The sequence below is a fragment of the Mytilus californianus genome, unplaced genomic scaffold, assembly GCF_021869535.1.
Source record: "Mytilus californianus isolate M0D057914Y unplaced genomic scaffold, xbMytCali1.0.p SCAF_14, whole genome shotgun sequence".
Lineage (NCBI taxonomy): Eukaryota > Metazoa > Mollusca > Bivalvia > Mytilida > Mytilidae > Mytilus > Mytilus californianus.
The window spans coordinates 36,751,418-36,771,897 of NW_026262626.1; the positions used below are offsets into that span (position 1 = coordinate 36,751,418).

Genomic DNA, 20,480 nt, shown 5'->3' on the forward strand with positions numbered 1-20,480 from the left:
CAGATACGTTATCAACTTTTAATTAGAATCTACATTTATCTAAAGGTCAATTGAAAGATTAATTATGTTGCTTTTGAAGTGTTAGTCCATAGTTGTAACGTAAACAAATTTATTTAATGTGTATCTATAATGGTTTAGAAAATTGATAAGCTACTAAACTACGAAATGGCTTTTGTACGTTAATTTTAAACAGATACGTTACTATGAATTATTTCCATAAACATTAACCACTTGCACGAGATCAATTAAACTGCATAAATATGTTTTTACATATTTTATCTTCCCTTTTCAACTGTGAAAAATGTCCTGTTATCAGAAACATATTTGAAATAATTAACCAAGAATAATTTGTTAAACAGATACGGTACCAACATATACGTTACTATAATTCGATTAACGATGAAATATCGATATCATTTCGGAATTCAGACATATGAGCTATCTGTTTATACATTTTTGTTTTGTTTAATGATCAATGAATAATATAATCAGTACAACAAGTTGTGAGCTGCAATTTGCGAAGACATATGAAGGACAACCTCAAATTTGGTAATTGTACTGATTTTAAAATGAAATCAACAAGAGCAGGTGTTGATAATTGATATTTAAACATATTTTGATTAATATCTTGATACATATTCTATTTCAGAACAACTAGTTGACATGTTTTTTTTGTCTTCATAGTAAAATGTAATCAAGATAAAGATTCAAGAATAATTCATTAACTTTTCAGAGTATATCACCAAAATTTATGACTATTAATAACATATTAGGTACTTCTAGAATAGTTTTGGAGCAAATATGAAAGAAATGACACTTTGTATGAAAATGTGCTTGCGAAGAAAATAAAACATAAGGGTAACGTATCTGTTATGTGGAAAACAGTGACTCATAGTCTTGACCACGATATTATTTTCACAGTCAGAGCTAAGATCAACCACTTTGTAATCTTTCAAATCATATATAAACGAATCGTTTGAGCATTATTATAAGTTGGTTTACGCAAATTTATTCTCCAATTATAATTTTGGCAAATGGTCCCGATTTACTGAGAATCAGTGTACTATATCTTTAAGTCAAACCAGACAGATGACTTCTTATAGAAGTGTTGCCCTTAAATGTTTTATATTTTTTTTTTTTGCGTATCATTTTGAAAACAATTACAGATATTTAGAAACTTAAATAAGAAAAAGTGATCAGTTGAACAAGATCTCCAAATAAGGAAAACATGTCTGAAATCCCGTTTGTTAGAATTACTATATAGGTTGTCCCTTTTTAGCAAAAACGAGATCTATGTGGCTCTCTTCTTGTTCGATTAAAATAATACCTATGCATTTTGAATCGTAATTCTAAGTCAGGTCACACCTCTTAAAAGATGTAAATCTTGGGTCTAGGAAAAAAATCAACAAAAAGATTGACACAATTCTGTTGTCAGTCGCCATGATGATCAGTAACTTTGCTGTGACAACCAATTGAAAAACTTAATACAAACATAGCAAAATCAATCAAAGTATCAACGCTGATCCTTTACACCAGAAATGATAAAACAAAAAATATATAAAATATGTATGTTCATGAAACAACAGCACTGCATACTTGAAATGTACGCTTTAACTTGAAAAATTACAATGGTAAATGGGTTGATAGCAGTTAAAGAATAGATTTTGATCCACATAGATTCCTTTAAAAAAAGTATTATTGTTGCATTGTTTCAATCATCAATTATAAAAAGAAACATATCAGGTGATCGGCAGGCTCCTTGGTTTCATTTGACAAAGTAAAAGTAGATTTCGATAGCTGTACAAAGCATGATATTCTTTAAAACCTTGAAAGATCTAGATCTTTTATGTAATAAGCCCGGAACAAATGTGAAAGAATTCGACGAAAAAAAAAAACAAGAATGGAATTCGGCTCTGTAAAATATAGTTATCGTGGAAATATTAACGCATGCTATATATCATCATTAAGACCGGGCGGGTTATCTATAGTCATCTGAAACCATGCTTTAATGGTTTGGATTGATGCTTGAGAAGGCTGGTGTAGGTAAGACAGTATAATTGCAGATAACCTAACGTAGCATATAATCTTTGCTTGATGACGCTGTTTTTTTCATGATTACTTGATGCTTTTGATTATCGATTCTAAAATATTAATTCAGATGGAAAGGTACTAATAATACTTCATGCTTTCTTTGACTGATCAAGCATATATTTTTCAACCTTTGAGTACAACACAAACCATAACTGGTTCTTATTTTTGTGCTCTATCAATTAGGGAGCATCTGTAAGAGTTGACTTTGCACTTTTATTATTATATTGTGAATACAAAATGTAGAGAAACTGGCTTACAACATTATGAAAAAAGAAGTAATATTGCCCCATAATCGTATGTTTAATTGTAATTAATACAGGTGCATGTTCAAATTTAATACCACCCGCAGCATCCAGCGATGTTAACAAACAAGGAAAAGGAAAATCAACTGACAGTGCAAAGAAAAAGAAAAAAAAGAAAGAAGACGACAAAGTGAGAATATTTAATGAAAAACAAGCTACTGATACTGATACAAAATTTTTACATGTGTTTTGCTACTGTTTATATGATTATTTAATGTATTTATATATGGACGTCTGAAAAGAGAGAAACACCACACAATTCAAACAAAGTTGATAATAGATACAAAAGTCAATAAAGAGATATAATATCCTTAACATGATGAAATGTATGGTCATTTCCACCTATAGAATTGGAATGTCATTTTATTCTCTCATGATAAGATTCCAACATACATAGAAAATAAGTAATTTTTTAAGTAAAGCCTTGATATGAATATCAAATCTTTAACTAAGTGCTGCAAATAAATTGTTTGAAGTATAACTGAATCATCGCTTAATAGAATGAATAGAACACTAAAAAGCTGTGAAAACATCATGATAGGATTAAAAGAACATCCGGATTGAATAAGGTTTGTAGCTATGAATACAATGATCAATGCGTATCATCTGCTTCCTCAGATGCTCTTTAAAATTTAATTTTATGGTTTAGTTACCAACAAACAATATGTAAATGCCGTTTATCAAAATAAAAAAGATCGAAGTACTTTCACATCTTCTCTTCATTGAACTACTATTAAATTACTGTTAAAAATATACCTTTATTAAAGTCAAACTTTATCTTCAATATAATGATTTTAGTTGAATAAAAAAAACTTGAATATGGCAATTGTTATCAAATAGACCGTTTCTTTGTATTTTGGCGATTTATTTTGTGTTGCAGTTGAGTGTTTCTGTTGTTTTCCTCTTATAGTTGATGTGTTTCCTCGGTTTTGGTTTGTGACACGGATTTGTTTTCGCTTTTTTGTTTATGACTATTGATCAATAGTGAACTACTTTTGTCTTTATATATTTGGTCCAAATGAAGAAAGTATCTAATAACAAATGTGTTATTAAATGTTGTTGCAGAAATTTGAAAAGAAAATCGCAAAAAAATTAGAGACAGATAAAAGAAAAAAAGAAAAAGCAGAAGAGAAGCGACGAAAAATCGAAGAAGACATAGACAAAAAACAAAAAGAAAAGGAAAAACAATTAAAAAAAGTAAACGACAAGAAAAATCAAGAAGATAAAAAAGCAGTTATAACTAAGGCGAGTCTGCAACCCAAAACAGAACCAAAAAATATGGGGAGCTCTGTAGATAACAAGGTCAGTATTACAATTTGAAAGTTTATAGAATTACATACTGTATTCGACTTTGAGATATTTTTGTTATAAATTCATTTTACAAATTGTTGACTAAGATTCTAAGTAATTTTATAAATTGAAACACAAAATTCTTTTAGCAGACACCTTACTCGCCCAAATTAAACAAAATGTAGGTAAATGGAGTATTTGTTGGAATTTTGGCATATCCTTCAAAAAAGACGTTGATTAGTAAGTTGTACAGCGCAAAATAAAAAAAAACATTGGTACAAATAAGATTGGTGATTACGACCAAGCATGTATAAAGCCAGTGCAGAAATCAATTACAACTTGACGTTTTAAAGTTAGAAAAACATGTTACGTACAAATATGTTATGCATTATGACACATGCTCTTAGTGTTGACATGCACAAAATAATGCGACTGTGTCAATTAGATTGAAAAAAGTAAAATAAAAAAAATTGGAATTTTACTTTGAGTTCGGGTTTTTTGTTATTTCACTTGTTATTCGGGACATTTGTTTTAATCTTTTATATGAATGTATATATTTATCAATTTAGTGAAACGAACAAGGTGCGATCGAAAGCTGGTTACCATTCTGTTTTCAACAATGAAGAAAATCCTATACCTTATACTCATAGTAACTTAAAAGAAAATCCCGGCATGCTAGTGGAAAAAAAAAACCAATGGCCTGATTAATTTTACAAATTATAACTATTACAACAGATAGTTACAAGGTACCAGCTACTACAACTGGATTTAAAAATTGAGAATGAAAATGGTGAATATGTCAAAGAGACAACAAACCGACCAAAGAGCAGATATAAGCCGAAGACCACCGATGGATCATCAATGCAGCGTGAAAATCCCGCACCCGAAGATGGGCCTCAGCTGGCTCCTAAATAAAAATGTGTATTAGTTTAGTAAAAATGAACGTCATAATAAACTCCAAAACATATAAATGAACTAAAATTAATAAAAAAAAATTTATTACTTACAAAGGCCAGAGTCTCCTCACTTGGGACAGGTGCAAATATGCGGCGGGGTTAAACATGTTAAGTGAGATCTCAATCCACTGTAATACATCTAGCCAATGTAGAATAAACAAACACACAGTATACAAACAGTTAAACTCAGTTTAAAGGAAGTCCAAGTCCGATGTCAGAATTTGTAACAAGGTTACTTATTCAGGTCAGACACAGGAAAAATTAACACGATAGTGAACGCTCAACCCTCCCCATAAACTGGGTATGCTTTTGTTTTTTGAAATTGGGGTATCCTTGATCAAACATATAACTTTAAAACTATTAAATGGGAGGTAGAATTACAAAAAAAACCAAAATAATAATAATAAAAAAAAAATAACAGACCAATTACAATATATATTACCGGTTATTTTATCGCATTGATGCATACGGCTTGCTCCCTTCGGAGTTCATGTGGTTCCCTATTTTTTAAATGTTCTTTGCCACTTGTCACTCGATTTACGAGATGTGAACATTCATACTACTGTCGCCTTCATCTATATCATATAAACATGATAACTGTACTTGCTTGGCTTTATAACTATTTTGATATGAGCGTCACTGGTGAGTCTTATGTAGACGAAACGCGCGTCTGGCCTATTAAATTATAAAACTGGTACCTTTGATAACTATTTACACCACTGAGTCGATGCCACTGCTGGTGGACGTTTCGTCCCCGAGGGTATCACCAGCCCTGTAGTCAGCACTTCGATGTTGACACGAATATCAATTATATGGCCATTTTAATAAATTTTCTGATTACAAAAGTATGACTTTTTTCGAAATACTAAGGATTTTCTTATCCAAGGCATAGATTACCTTAGCCGTATTTGGCAAATTTTTTTGGAATTTTGGGTCCTCAATGCTCTTCAACTTTGTACTTGTTTGGCTTTATAACTATTTTGATCTGAGCGTCACTGATAAGTCTTATGTAGAGGAAACGCGCGGCTGGAGTTTTAAATTATAAGCCTGGTACCATTGATAACTATTAAAGGATGAAAATGTAATTCATTTATAGAATGGTGCGAAAACCGAGGAAAAACCTGTATTGCAGAATGACGGAAACCAAGCGAAAACAGAGGCAGTGTCGGATGATATGTCAACATCATTACAAAAAACAACAGTAAGATTTTGATTACAAAGGAGGTGGAATTCGACTTGAATAAAACACTGAAAATATCTAAAAATCTTTCAAGACTTTGTAAAATTTTATTGCAAAGACGTATTCAGTAAGGAATGAGTACATGTTTGTGCCAGTAAATTTAACTCTACTGAATAAATGTAGTCTAGAAATACTTTCCCTGTTTAGGATGTTTATCGGTGATAATACTATCCTATAATACCCATCTAGTGGCAACATGGACAAGTTAATATTTTAAAAAGTCATTTACATCATTTAGTCATAAATTACGTACTTGATTCGACTTTTTGGCGTTTTAAACGTCATTGACGAATCTTTTGAAAAAAGGAAAAAATCTTTCATTTTTTATGTTATATTAATATGATTAACTAATACCTTTATATAGCTGTACTCGTGATGCTTGAATGTGTCGACGCCTGTTTATTGACGTTTGGACGTTGTCTTACTGGAACATATTTTCCTTACACATCATTGCACTTACTGATTTGTTTTGAATTAACCATTAAATATCTTTAAATCATGTTTGTTTGAAAAAAAAACCCGTCTGATAATTTAAAGCTGTCGTAACGGTTAGTTGTTTCTGTATCCTTCGTCTACTGAAATATACTCATACGTTTTGAACTTTACATAGTTTGATACCCTAATTGATATATTGCCTGACACGTTTTTGGCGCATCTTTCGGAATATAAGTTTTTAAATCTCTACAAACTCATATTTGGAGTGCCCTTTTAAAAGGTTTAATCTAAGCGTCACTTATGTATGTGTCTAGCATACCAAATTCTTATCCTCAAATTTCTATGAGTGTTTTTTATTATGATGGATGATAAGCAGCAAGTGGATAAATATTAGATACATTTGTTTCTCTTATTTTTGTGTTATTTTCATGTTTCTTGATCAGTGAGAGAAAAATGTTTCTCCTCACTAGTGAAATATTTGTTCTTGGCAAATGATTGGTCGAAATTTAAATATGACGTCAAATTTTCTTGGTTTCTTCTGAATTTTCCTATTGTGACGTCATGAAAAAAGCAGACCGTTTCTGATGACGTCACATATAAAGAGCCAGTTTCTGAAATGTTTGAAAATAGATGATACAAATCAGTAGTGAAACAGATTCCACCACTTCAACTCGTGTATTGCGATATTTGTTCACTCTCAACAGTAAAATTTTGATTATGTAGAAAGCTCGGTCAGCCTCGCCCTTTAAATATTAAAATTTAATGTCTCGAGTGGAGAAACATCGTAACACACTTGTTGCAGTGATGGAATTTATATATCTCTAACATTAATACGAAATTGTTATTCATGTAGTTCATATGATAATTTATTTGGTTACTGCTATTGATAGAAGGATTGCCTGTTAAATTATCTCTTTAATGTGATAATTCTTTACGAAAACTTATTTTTGGTATTTCCCGAAGTCACAATTCGTTCTTCCTCTCCAAGTTAATAATATAAGAGAAGGCGATTTATTTTTCAATTTTACGTTTTATTTGTAACATTACATTAATACCATTAAAGATCAGCAATTTCGTTTTGTCCAGAGTACCTATATTAACATAGTTCTTTTAAATTTTATTTTATCGTTTCCTGTTCCTAAATATATAACTTGATGTACTGTTGTTTTGTACTATGGTTTCATGTCTTTCTTTAATTTTCGTTGTGACAACATGTCATCGTTTTTTTTTCTATTTGTATTTTTTTTAGCCTTTAAATATGTAATTGGTCAGATATTTTAGTAGTTTCTTTCTGCGGATACACAAAATAAAATGGTAACTGTAAATGGAAAAATATATTCACATTTATATAGTATAAACTCAGTGCACACGAATACATCCTCAAAATGTCATAATCGATAAGACTTAGTGTAAAATTATACTCCAAGAAGAGATTGTGCTAGTTCCTCTTGTGAAATAATGAACAATAAAATATATAAAAAACTGTGTTTAAATAGAAACATTCACAGATACGAAAAAAGTAAAACCAGCAACTAATTGGGTCTTATTTTAATTTATATTCAATTTGGAAGGACATCTGACTAGGGGAACTGCTTTTATCTAAAATATCCTTCCTTATATACGATTTTTGTTAAAGTTACGAAACATAAAAGCCTAGATCAAATGCAAAGTTAACTTATTTGAACTAAAGAGATCATTCAAATTTAGTTTATGTTATATGTTTGTAGATACCTGTCTATTGAAAAATAATGTATGTAGTTTTTCAGATGTCTTTTTGTCGTTTGTGTCTTTGAAATATTCATTCATTGACACACATCACATTCTCCCTTGTGTGAAATGTTGATTCTATATTGATTTACCTCTAGTGTGAAATATTATGACATTACTATTATAGGCAACAACCAACAAGGCTCATGAAACTGTCACACAGCAGAATTCACCACAAGCAAGGTGGGCCGTCTAAGTTACACTATAAAATTAATTTTTGGCTAAAACGTTTTGAATATCGTGTTCAGCTTTCAATTACAAGATTAAACAATATACATACATTGGCTAAATGAGATTTTAGTGTAAAAGGTATTTAAAAAAACCTACCGAACTGCAAGGTCAATTCAAAAAGGTTCAACGGAACACAGCTACGAACAAAACATTGAAATATTCTTGGCAGTTCAAACATTCATACTCAGTAGCAAACGATTAGTCATATGATTACAAACATATTGTTCAACAAGTATACAGTGCATATTCATATCTAAAATAATTGTGTCCGTTCATAATCATGCACTTTATTATTGTATTTCCGATGAATCAGATTTTTTTTCTCTTCTTGTATTCACAACCTTATTACATGTTTTGTTTCTTTTCCAACTAGTGTAACATTGTTTAATTTTACACATTCTACTCTTTGAGTATTACATTAGGAAATGTTCTTATTTGAATTAGGAAACGGATTGATATAAGTTAACAGCTTGTTTCCGGATCCTTATTAATTAACTTGAATTTAATTAATGAAATATGTTTACACTAATTCAAAAAGAGAGAAGTCCATAAAAATTAATAAAATCAAACGTTACAATATATCCACACACGTAAAATATGAAATTATTTAATTTTCATGTAGTGACAACCAAACTAATGCGAACACCACAGATGAGTATGCTGTTACTGTTTATTTCCATGCTATTTTTTCTCCCACTATACTGCAAAACCATGAAAAAGACGATGTGTTCGTAAGAGTAAATGCCAAAGATGTAAGAATGAATTATAAACGGTAAGCATTTTTTGGATAGGGTGTATTATCAAATAATATAATCTTCTCATGTTCATGTAATATACATATATTGTTATGAATTTTACTGTATGAGTTAACATAAATATATATAGTATAGACATATAGAGTAAAGACAACATATTTCAAGCTTACGAAGGTATCTAGGGTAAAATGAATTAACTTCATATCTATCATGTAACAACCCTCCCCTCAAAAACTATGAAATAAAAAACCATCCTGTCAGGTTATTTTGACAGATTCTTTAAAATGCAATGTCCAAAAATTATTTGTTTTGTTCTCCATGAATGAAAATTAATGGTTGACTTGCAGTTTTTAGCACATATTTATACTTTAAGTTATCTTTGGGTTCTTTTCGATTATAAAAATATGCATTTTGTCACAATGGTTACCACCCACGTAGTATATTTTTACTAGATAATGCAGTTGGTTGTTCTTTTTCGTTTACGTAATGTATGAAGCAAACTAAGACTTAAGATACATTTTGAAAATTATTTCAGTAGTGTTTTGTTGTTGATTTGATGGGAAGGAGCATTTTGTATTCTGATGTTTTTGAATGTTATTCATAGTTTTAAATACCTGGACACAGGTGGACCCGTTCTATTACATAGGTTGCAATGAATTACCGTGATTTCCCAGTGAAATAAAAACCCGATAATTTCACTCCTCTGACGTCATACAACAATAGGTGTTGTTACGGCGTTGTCGATGACGTCGCATCAAAGCCAATTGTGAAAGCGTAGAAAAAGATATAGTCCCTTACATTTTCTACTTTAATTCCATCAAAGAGCCCATTGTTAATTCAATAAAAAGAATAACTAATCATAGAATTCAAATATCGAAAAATATTCATCTCGTGACCGACAAACATTGATAATCAACACTTGCGCTACGCGCATTCGTGAATAGATGTGTTGTTCGGTCACTCGTTTATTTGAATTCTTTGATAAGCCATTCTATAAATACTCATCATCGGACACCCATCAACTGTGCCATGGCTGTGTACAATTTTCACAGATAAATGTAACAATATTAATGGTTATTATCTGTAAAGGTTAAGGCTAGGAACTTATTTATTTTATAGATATAGACTGCATTCTTGATTTTGTTATGGAGATACTCCTTTAATATCAGCCACTGTTGGTATAATATGTACTTACACAGTTCTTTTTTTCGACAATGGAATGCTTTGAAATTCTACACGATGATACATAAAGAAGATTTCAATTATTTCTAGGACAATTAATACACCAAAACCAGAACACGAAAGCTACCAGTACGAAGGTATGACTGTCATCAAAAAAAGTAAAACCACCCCTTGGACAGTTACGTACAACTATTTTGTGAAAGTTGGTGGTAAAGAGGAAATAGAAGAATTCATTTTCAATCAGGGACAGATAGACTTTACTGCAAGAACTATCCCATCTGAAAGAATGGCACACAAAGGTAAAATTGAATAAAGAACTAAAAGTTTGCTCGAAAACAAAAGACCGCATCATCGGGTCATTAACCAAAACATGTTTAGAATAAGATGAAAACAGTCTGCAAGAATAAAAAATCTCAAGAAATTTGTTCCAAAAAAATGAATTTCACTAGAAACAAAAGCTGTTTTTAGCTCAACTAACTCAAAGGACAAAGTGAACTTTTCTCATTACAGTCTATCGTCGTCGGTTGTCGTCCGTTAACTTTTACACAAACCTTCGTCTCTGATACTATTGGGCCAATTGGAACCAAACATATCCACAATTCCCCTTGATGTAACTAGTTGAAAAATGGTGTCCAACAACCCCGCCTGCCAACCAACATGGCCAGCATGTCTAAAATTAGAAAATTGGGGCAAAATCTTAGTTGTGTCTATTAGTATAAAAACCGCTATTGATCGAGAAAATCTGACAGGTGCAGATATGTTCAGAATGTCAAGATCTGGGTTTGAGTAAATACGTCAAAATTGTAGATGACTCTTTAGAGAAATTATTGTCTTTTTAAGGATGTACTTAGGTGAAATTAAAAAATCTCGAATTTAAAATTGATAATAATTCAGAAATGTATTAGTTTAGGAACATAATCAGCTAAAAATATTGATAGGTTATGAAGCACCTTTTCGATATATTTGATATTTTTAAGAATGGCGAGAAAAGGATGACTTGAACTTCTGCCTTATATTTGAATTGGTATTATTTGAGTCTCAAATCGAAAGAAAAGAAATCTAGAATCTGCTTTAATTTTGGTAAATGACCTTTTTTGAGCTATTGAAGTCTTATATGAAAAGAAAAATGGGTGTTATTGGGAAAAATAATATACCCTGTATCGTAAGAAAAAAACCAGGGAGTTCGAATATCTGACAAAAACTCCTAAACCTGACCTTAGTACACCCTTAATGACGATAATTGCCCTTTTTGCATATAATTTTGAAATCTATAATGAAAAGATAGAAACTTTGAATAGCTAATAAACTCATCGTAGATACCATGAAATTTTGTATGCCAGACGCTCGTTTCGTCTACAAAAGACTCATCAATGACGCTCGAATCAAAAATGATTAGCAAGAAAAGATCTATATTAATTCGAAAATGCTGAAATGGTTGGTTGACTCTTTGTAACAGTTTCCCCATTAAAAGAGTATGTTTACCAATTGTTTACCATATATGCCTATCATCTTGAAAACTATTATAGACATAGATCCAAATGAGAAAATTAATTATTTCGACAGGATTTACAAAGAAGTCACCATGGCCCAAATCGTCAGTCAACTTCTCATAAGAGTTATTTTCCTTAGATATTGATTTTGAACAAGTTTTATGCGTATTATCTTTCAAACTATGGTAGATAAATATAAACTATAAAAGACAATAATGATTAGCAGGACAAGATTTACAAATACATTGTACAAGACTGAAATTGTCAGTTAACTGTTTATGGAGTTATTGCCCTTTGATATTGAATTTTACCAAAAAGTTGCCATTGTTGAATAATCGGATGAGCAACACAACTCTTTAGATCTCTAGTTTTGTTTCATATTATACCGTAACACATTCAAAAGGCTGTTGTGCCTTATTATAGAAACGGTGTCTGCCTGTTACCAATAACCAATATCTAAGAAATCAAAACATTAATTTCTCTTTTTTTATCGTGTATATCTTGACATAACATGCATACATTCTAATTGGGTTTTACATTTTGCAATAAATGAACTGAAAACTATCAAAGAAAGACAGCACCTTAGCCTGAGAGACAACACACATGACGTACTGATCTCACAAAATTTAACTCTTATAGGTTGCACTTTGTATATATAGCTGTTTCACAAACCACGCCTCTTTTGGGGAGATATATAATATTCATAAGATAATTTGTTTTGTTAACGTACTGTTTCCAAGATATGATCTCTATGTTTCAACTCATAGAGACAAAACGTGGGAATGTTACCAGTATAAAAACACATGGAAGCGGCGAAAATTGAATTCTCAGGAAGACCCAAAGTGAAGGGAGTGATAGTACAGAATTTTAGTATAAGTTTAAACTCTTCGAAATTCGGGGCATTTAAATGTTGAAAATATGCCGCACAGCTCTATATTGAACTTTGAATAAAATAGAAGGGGATATCAATTTTCGTTTCTAGGATATAATTGTTTACGAAACTTAATGTAAAATTGGCACAGTTTTAGCCGTAAAGGGAGTTCCTATGGGAAATTGCATTGTCTATATATTTACAGAAGTGCAACCTATAGATGACAACTCAAATATGAGTAAAGCTAACGCAAGTGTTGTTATAATATTAACGGTATCCATTTTTGTGCACCGTATTCACATTTTGACAATTTTAAAATGTCTCTTCAGTGATGCTCGAGGCCGAAATAATTGAAAACCCAAAACCTAATAAAAACAAAAAAGGGCCTAAAGTAAAGTCAAATAGTCAATAGGGCAAGGAATTCGAGCTTTCCATGAAGGATATATATTCCTTTATTCAAAATAATTTCAATTTTTTGGCTTGTTTTTAATAGCAAATTTCAATCTATCAATATCTGTATTTTCATGCCAGTACCTAAGTACTGGCTAGTGGGCTTGTGATACCCTCGGGGACTTACAGTCCACCAGCAGATTTATCGAACCACTGGTAGTAATAACACTAACGGCACTAATCTTTTTGTGCAACAGCTACGCATTTCTACAAATTAATGTGTCTTCAATGATGCTTGAGGCCGAAATATTTGAAAATTTTAATCTTATAAAACAGTTATGATCTGATCACAAGAAAGGACATAAAGTATAGCCAAATCCGGACAGGGTATAAGAGCTTTGCTCAAGGGAAATATTTTACTTAATAGAAAATGATCTCTCTCATTCTATAACAGCAAATTTCAATCTAACAGTTTTCGTATTTTCATGCCAGTACCGAAGAACTGGCTACTGGGCTGGTGATTCCCTTGGGGAATTACAGTCCACAAGCAGAGGTATCGACCCAGTGGTAGTAATAATATTAAAGGTACCAATTTTTATGCGCATTTTGACAATTAATGTCTCTTCAGTGATGCGCGAGGTAAATAAAAACTTTAATGTACACAGTTTACGAATGCTTAGGTTTGATACACAAAGGCCTAAAACATTTTTTAACGGTTGTTCTGGTATTATATGTTAATATGTTTCATATTTTTGTATTGAACAAAAGAGAAAGCAAAAAAAAAGAGTATTGTAGAGAAACAAGAATTGAAATCCCAGTTAAATCTCTTTATCTTTTTTCACAATCGATGTTGTTGTGAACCATATCAATAAAAACAAAAACATGTCTTTAACTTGCAAAAAACATATACTTTTTAACAAAAGATCGACGATTAAGTAGCAGAAATATTCATAGGGAATCATTCTATTTATTTCGCAGTACAGTGCGGTTTTAATAACCGAGAAAGGAACTCTATTTATTATGCAATAATTGTCTTTTCAAATACATTAAAGGCGTATAAAACAAATAAGCGTGTGGTTGGTCGAACTCGAAGATCCGCAGATGAACAGTTACTTAGACACCTACATTTTTTTGTATTCCAAAAACTATTTCATTAATTTTGTTTTTATGATGATTTTGTAACTGTAAAATACCCACACAAAAATGAAGAGGACACCATACAACCCTAAGTAATGAATTAACGATATAACCATGCAGCTGTGAGCTCACACTTCTGAGCAAGTTGTGAATAAATTCAGAACACCCTGGCCGTGTTAGGCGCAACACTTTGGAAGTTTTGGTCCTCGGTGCTCTTCAGCTTTGTACTTGTTTTGGCTTTCAAACTTTTTTCATCTGAGCGTCACTGGTTGGTCTTGTGTGGACGAGACGCACGTCTGGCGTATTGAATATTAAGCCTAGTACCTTTTGTTAGCTATTGTTCGTGTGTTTCTTTGCCCAAATTTTCTCCCACCATTTGTATTGTGGTCCTGTCATGTGATGTTGTCGTTTTGGTGTTGTGTTTGACGTTGCCATAAAAGCGGAAGGTTTGGCATGCCACAAAACCAGGTTCAACCCACCATTTTTTTCTTAAAACGTCCTGTACCAAGTCAGGAAAATGGCCATTGTTATATTATATTTCGTTTCTGTGTGTGTTACATTTTAATGTTGTGTTTTTGTTGTGTCGTTGTTCTCCTCTTATATTTGATGCGTTTCCCTCAGTTTTAGTTTGTAACCCGGATTTGTTTTTATCTCTATCGATTTATGAGTTTCGAAGAGCGGTATACTACTGTTGCCTTTATTTATAACTAGTGTTTATCACTGATTAAATTTTGATAACTTTTATTTAGTAATGTCCATTAGTATGTATTTATTGGCTAGCGAAATTTATTCCTGTGGTAAAAAATCCTTAAAATGATGATTGTCAGAAAGAATTGTCTAAGTTCTTTCTATGCATGGCTCCTCAGCTCTTGTCCATGGTTTGAATAAAATTGTTCAACAAATTTATTCATTCTAAGAATTCGCTAAACATACAGTTTATTGTACATAATTTTATCAAATAAGTATCAAGTTACGATTCATTATATTATTGAATATACACATGAAACAATTTTGAAAAAAAAAAAAAAATAAATAATGGAAGTTATAAATCTAATCAAGTAAAGAATTAAAGATGTAGGATTGGTTTTAACATTCAAAAATTATATAACTGTGAATAAAGAAAATAATTCATTCCGCTTATTGGTCTTTTTCACTCATTGTACTTTCAATATTATTTTAAGCTATATCCATATCATATGAACTCAAACAATTGATAGACATATTCCTCAACACATTATTTATCTTAATTTCAGACTTTCATCACCAGTTTGACGGAGTTGTGAGAAGAAAATTAGTTAAAGAGAAGGGTATGCTATCATACGTTTCAGGTTTTTTTTGGAAAAGCAATGAGGAATATCAAAAGTTGTTGAGAAAAGATGTGAGTCTTTCCTTTGAGACTTTTTTACCAGAATGGAAAACTGTTTGCAATGGCGGAATAAATGGCAAACAGCTCATAGATAGAGTCAGAGATGTTTACCATTGTTTAAAGATGAATTATTGGTCAAGAGAAAAACTGTGGCCTTCTTTTATGGATTATGATAAATATACAGAGCCAGTAAGTATCTCACAGCTTTTAACATTTTAACTAACAATTTAAATTCTATTGAATTCGATATTTAAGATCACAGTCATTATGTTGCTTTATGCATCATCTGTTTATTTATATCCAATTATCACTACACTGCATTTCATGATAACTAGTTTCACCGTGTTTGGTCCAATGGTAGTTCTATATGAACTGACTAACAAAGTTTTAGGTTTAATACTTGATTTCTGGTTAGTTGAACATAAGTGGTGAGCAAACCTTTAATCAATTTTAGTGATTTCGAAGCATTCAAAAGATGTAAATATGCTACAATACTTCGGGAAACTTCTGTAGTCTGAATTTGATACTAATTTTTTGGGCATAATGTAAAAGTAAATATTTATTATGTTTAACAAATTATTTTGAACCATTTTAGTAAATTTAAGGAGTTATTACATCAATCCTATTGTAGCATAGTAACAATTTTTGAATTCATTGGCATAGTTGAACCCTTATCACTTTTTATAATAGAAATAAGAAGATGTGGTATGAGTGTCAATAAGACAACTCTCAATCGAAGTCACAATGTGTAAAAAGTAAACAATTATAGGTCAAAGTACGGCCTTCAACACGGAGCCTTGGCTTTCACCGAACAGCAAGCTATAAAGGGCACCAAAGTGACTAGTGTAAAACAATTCAAATAGGAAAATCAACGGTCTAATCTATATGAAAAACGAGAAACGAGAAACACTTATGAACCACATCGACAAACGACAACTACTGAACAACAGGTTCCTGACTTAGGACAGGTGCAAACAATGCAGCGGGTTTAAACGTTTTTTGTATTTTGTAATTCTTACGCAATATTCATTTTTACAATTCCGTTGATGATTTGCACTGTTCGTGTAAGTTTATAGAACGGAGGCTTGTGCAACGTATGGACACGATATTAGTTAGTGTAGTATGGTATAAGTGGTAATCTGTTATGTTCAATTATATTCAGAACATCATCATTGTTTGTACTTTTTTGGAAATATAAGGATAAGGATATGTGAAATGATTGACAATGAAATAGCTAATACGTACACACAAGGACATAGAGGTGTATCCAAAGTATAAAAAAAAAAAAACACTTTCTCTCTGTTGATATGTATGTCTGTGTTTATCGTTGGTTAATTGTATATCCTTTCATAGTCACTACGCTACCCTTATAAAGAGGGAGGTCGGCGAAAACAAAGTGGTGCTTCAGAAGATTATTTGCTTATTCATAATACATATTACGTTCATCTAATAGATGAAAAATAACTCGATGAAATAGAATTAATTTTAGCTTTTTAAAGCTAATCTATTCTACCTAGCAATTCAAAGTTATGTTTGTTTTCTGCAAGTATAGACATATCCAAAATACTGCCGTATAAATCTTGCTCTGGTTTAGACATTATTTTGTTTGTCTATGTGTCTATTCAATGTTTTTGAAGAATCATATGTCACTGACAAAGAAAGAAAACATATTTCGATAATGTCGTGTATAAAATATTTGTTAATTAAACGAATTAAAATTGAGAAAAAAATTATCACCTATTTTATTTTATCAAAGATAATTGGTGAAATTGGCATTGACGCCTGTGGCAAATGAAGACTTTCCATCTACTTTAATTAAATGCAAGGCCTTTATATTATCTCTCAAAGATATGCATTCGTGAAAAGATGTGAGGTTGATTTTCCTTTTCAACTGCGATTTTGCTTCAAGACCTCTAAACTGTATCCGTTACTGTCTGCGTTCCCTTACAAATAAACGATAAGATATAGTTTCATGCATGCAAAACCCATTTTCTTCAATCCTTATCTTTTCGTTAGCCTAAAATGTATTGACTGAATCTGGCTGTTGTATTAGATATAATGGTCTACTCTATTAGTATTGCAATAATTCTACAACCGTTCTCTTTATGTCATTATCTCTTGCATTTGAACTTCATTTCTCTCATGTAAATACAATCTTATTTCTTGAAAAAAACTGGAGGCGGAAGGGTTATTCAAGCTCCTAAGTCGAAGACAAATATTAACGCAATGAAAACAAATTGAAATAAATCTGATAAACATTTAACGTCGTTTCTGCTTCAGCGCACGGCTGTTTAACGTTCAGAATTTCTAATACTCTGCAAACAAACAAAAGTTCTGACTTTCCCACTTTTATTATTCCTCTAAATTATTTTCTGAAAATCTTTTGTCAACTAACTTTATGGTGCACACTTACCTTGATTGATATTACTTGAGTCACTTATAATTAAAATGGTCTTTTCATAAATCTGTCTTTATCTATTTCTTTTGTAGTTGCTATAATAAGGTTTTTGATAAATAAATTACAAAACAATAATTGGATAAATATAATTGATAAAACCGTCTACGTTTTGCCTTGATAATAATGATATGCGTTTGGAAAAAAGTAAACTGACTTGTGATTGACATTGACTTCGATATTTAAAGTTTACATGGAAATACCCATACCATAATCTTTTATAATGAAACGGAACGCCCTTTCCATCCCTATGATAACCTTCCCTAGTTTGAAAGAACATTGTAATTTCGTATTTATTTCGATATGCGCACGTCTTATATGAGTGCAGCAACATTTGTAACGCTGTAGGGGAGCACGATTTCCTGCCTGCAGGTTAAGTACTTTGAGCTCGCTTTTAGTAATTGCGAGAAAAACTAAAAATTTGTTTACATTTTATGTTATGGTACTTATTTTACCGTTGTTTTGAAATTGAGTGCATTTCCTGTTTTAGTTTTTATTAGAGTGTTCTTTTTGTCATTGTTTTGTCAATATTCTGATCAAGATTTCAAAGTAGAAAATTTGAGATAAAAAAAAACTAGTTTTACTTAACCGTATTATGTATGCCCTTTTCACGTAAGTGACCTTGCAGTTGTTGTCGAATATTATCTCTTAGTATATTTTGTATTTGGAATAGTGTGTTAATATGTTTTATCAATCATTCACAAATTTTATATACTTAAGATGATTAATAGTCTGTCATATTATTACACTTATCTATTGTTGAAAGGTATTTGCATTTGTTGTCATCCGGCTAACATTAAACAAGGGAAAATGTTTGTTTTTTGTCAATTCTTTCACATTTTTTCCGTGAATATAGACTATTTAGGTGCTTCCGTTTGTTTTTATATCTACTTATCTATGAATAGTTATCAAAGGTACCAGGATTATAATTCAATACGCCAGACGCACGTTTCGTCTACATAAGACTCATCAGTGACGCTCAGATCAAAATAGTTATAAAGCCAAACAAGTACAAAGTTGAAGAGCAGTGAGGACCCAAAATTCCAAAAAGTTGTGCCAAATACGGCTAAGGTAATTTATTCCTGGGATAAGAAAATCGTAAGTTTTTCGAAATACTCAAAGTTTTGTAACAGGAAATTTATAAAAATGACCATATTATTGAAATTCATGTCAACACTGAAGTGCTGACTACTGGGCTGGTGAAACCCTCGGGGACGACACGTCCACCAGCAGTGGCATCGACCCAGTGGTGTAAATAGTTATCAAAGGTACCGGGATTATAATTTAATAGGCCAGACGCGCGTTTCGTCTACATAAGATTCATCAGTGACGCTCAGATCAAAATAGTTATAAAGCCAAACAATTACAAAGTTGAAGAGCATTGAGGACCCAAAATTCCAAAAAGTTGTACCAAATACGGCTAAGGTAATCTATTCCTGGGATAAGAAAATCCTTAGTTTTTCGAAATATTCAAAGTTTTGTAACAGGAAATTTATAAAAATGACCATATAATTGAAATTCATGTCAACACCGAAGTGCTGACTACGTATACTGGGCTGGTGATACCCTCGGGGACGAAACGTCCACCAGCAGTGGCATCGATCCAGTGGTGTAAATAGTTATCAAAGGTACCAGGATTATAATTTAATACGCCAGACGCGCGTATCGTCTACATAAGACTCATCAGTGACGCTCAGATCAAAATAGTTATAAAGCCAAACAAGTACAAAGTTGAAGAGCATTGAGGACCCAAAATTCCAAAAAGTTGTGCCAAATATGGCTTAGGTAATCTATTCCTGGGATAAGAAAATCCATAGTTTTTTCGAAATATTCAAAGTTTTGTAACAGGAAATTTATAAAAATGACCATATAATTGAAATTCATGTCAACACCGAAGTGCTGACTACTGGGCTGGTGATACCCTCGGGACGAAACGTCCACCAGCAGTGGCATCGACCCAGTGGTGTAAATAAAACGTTTTGTCTACAGCTAACGGTTCTATTTTGCCTTATAATTCTTTTCACCGCTGTACTCTCAGTCATAATGACCGTCAATTTTTAGCAAAGAAGTATCTAAAACATCTGACAATATTCATTCTTTGACCTGAAGTATTAAAATGAAGACATTTCTGAACTAACTTTAAATGTAATCCATGCAGACGACAGCGTTTTTTAATACAGATTGTACAGCATATAATTCTTTAAACATGAGTTGTCGGATGTAGATAACAGTTGATCTGTCTTTTACTGTTCGATAGTATAAATCAACAGATCGAACGAATACTATGAACGACTGATGTACTGACAATTTGACAATTGAACGTTTTTTTTCGATATAATTTATTTTAACTCGGTGCCAAAATAAACATCCTTCTAACAGAAAGTGTAATAATAGAAAATGAACGTGTATACATCGTTTATATTTATACCCCACGCGTCGGTTATTATGTTTTTGACCAGTCCGTCTGTCTGTCCGTCAGTCCGTCCGTCCGTCAGTCCGTCAGTCCTGTTCTTGTCATCGCA

The 20,480-nt window shown here is 31.8% G+C and overlaps 1 protein-coding gene across 10 annotated transcripts in view; it reads left to right on the forward strand.

Annotated features, from left to right (window-relative positions):
- Positions 1-20,480, forward strand: part of LOC127724635 (E3 ubiquitin-protein ligase rnf213-alpha-like) — a 1,011,139-nt gene that overhangs the window by 825,373 nt on the left and 165,286 nt on the right. For all 10 annotated transcript variants that reach the window (XM_052231639.1, XM_052231642.1, XM_052231640.1 and 7 more), the window contains 7 exons: positions 2,411-2,523; positions 3,459-3,695; positions 5,736-5,840; positions 8,209-8,264; positions 8,935-9,084; positions 10,340-10,548; positions 15,391-15,692. In XM_052231639.1, coding sequence (XP_052087599.1) covers positions 2,411-2,523; positions 3,459-3,695; positions 5,736-5,840; positions 8,209-8,264; positions 8,935-9,084; positions 10,340-10,548; positions 15,391-15,692 — 1,172 coding nt within the window. The remainder of the gene's footprint in view (positions 1-2,410; positions 2,524-3,458; positions 3,696-5,735; positions 5,841-8,208; positions 8,265-8,934; positions 9,085-10,339; positions 10,549-15,390; positions 15,693-20,480) is intronic.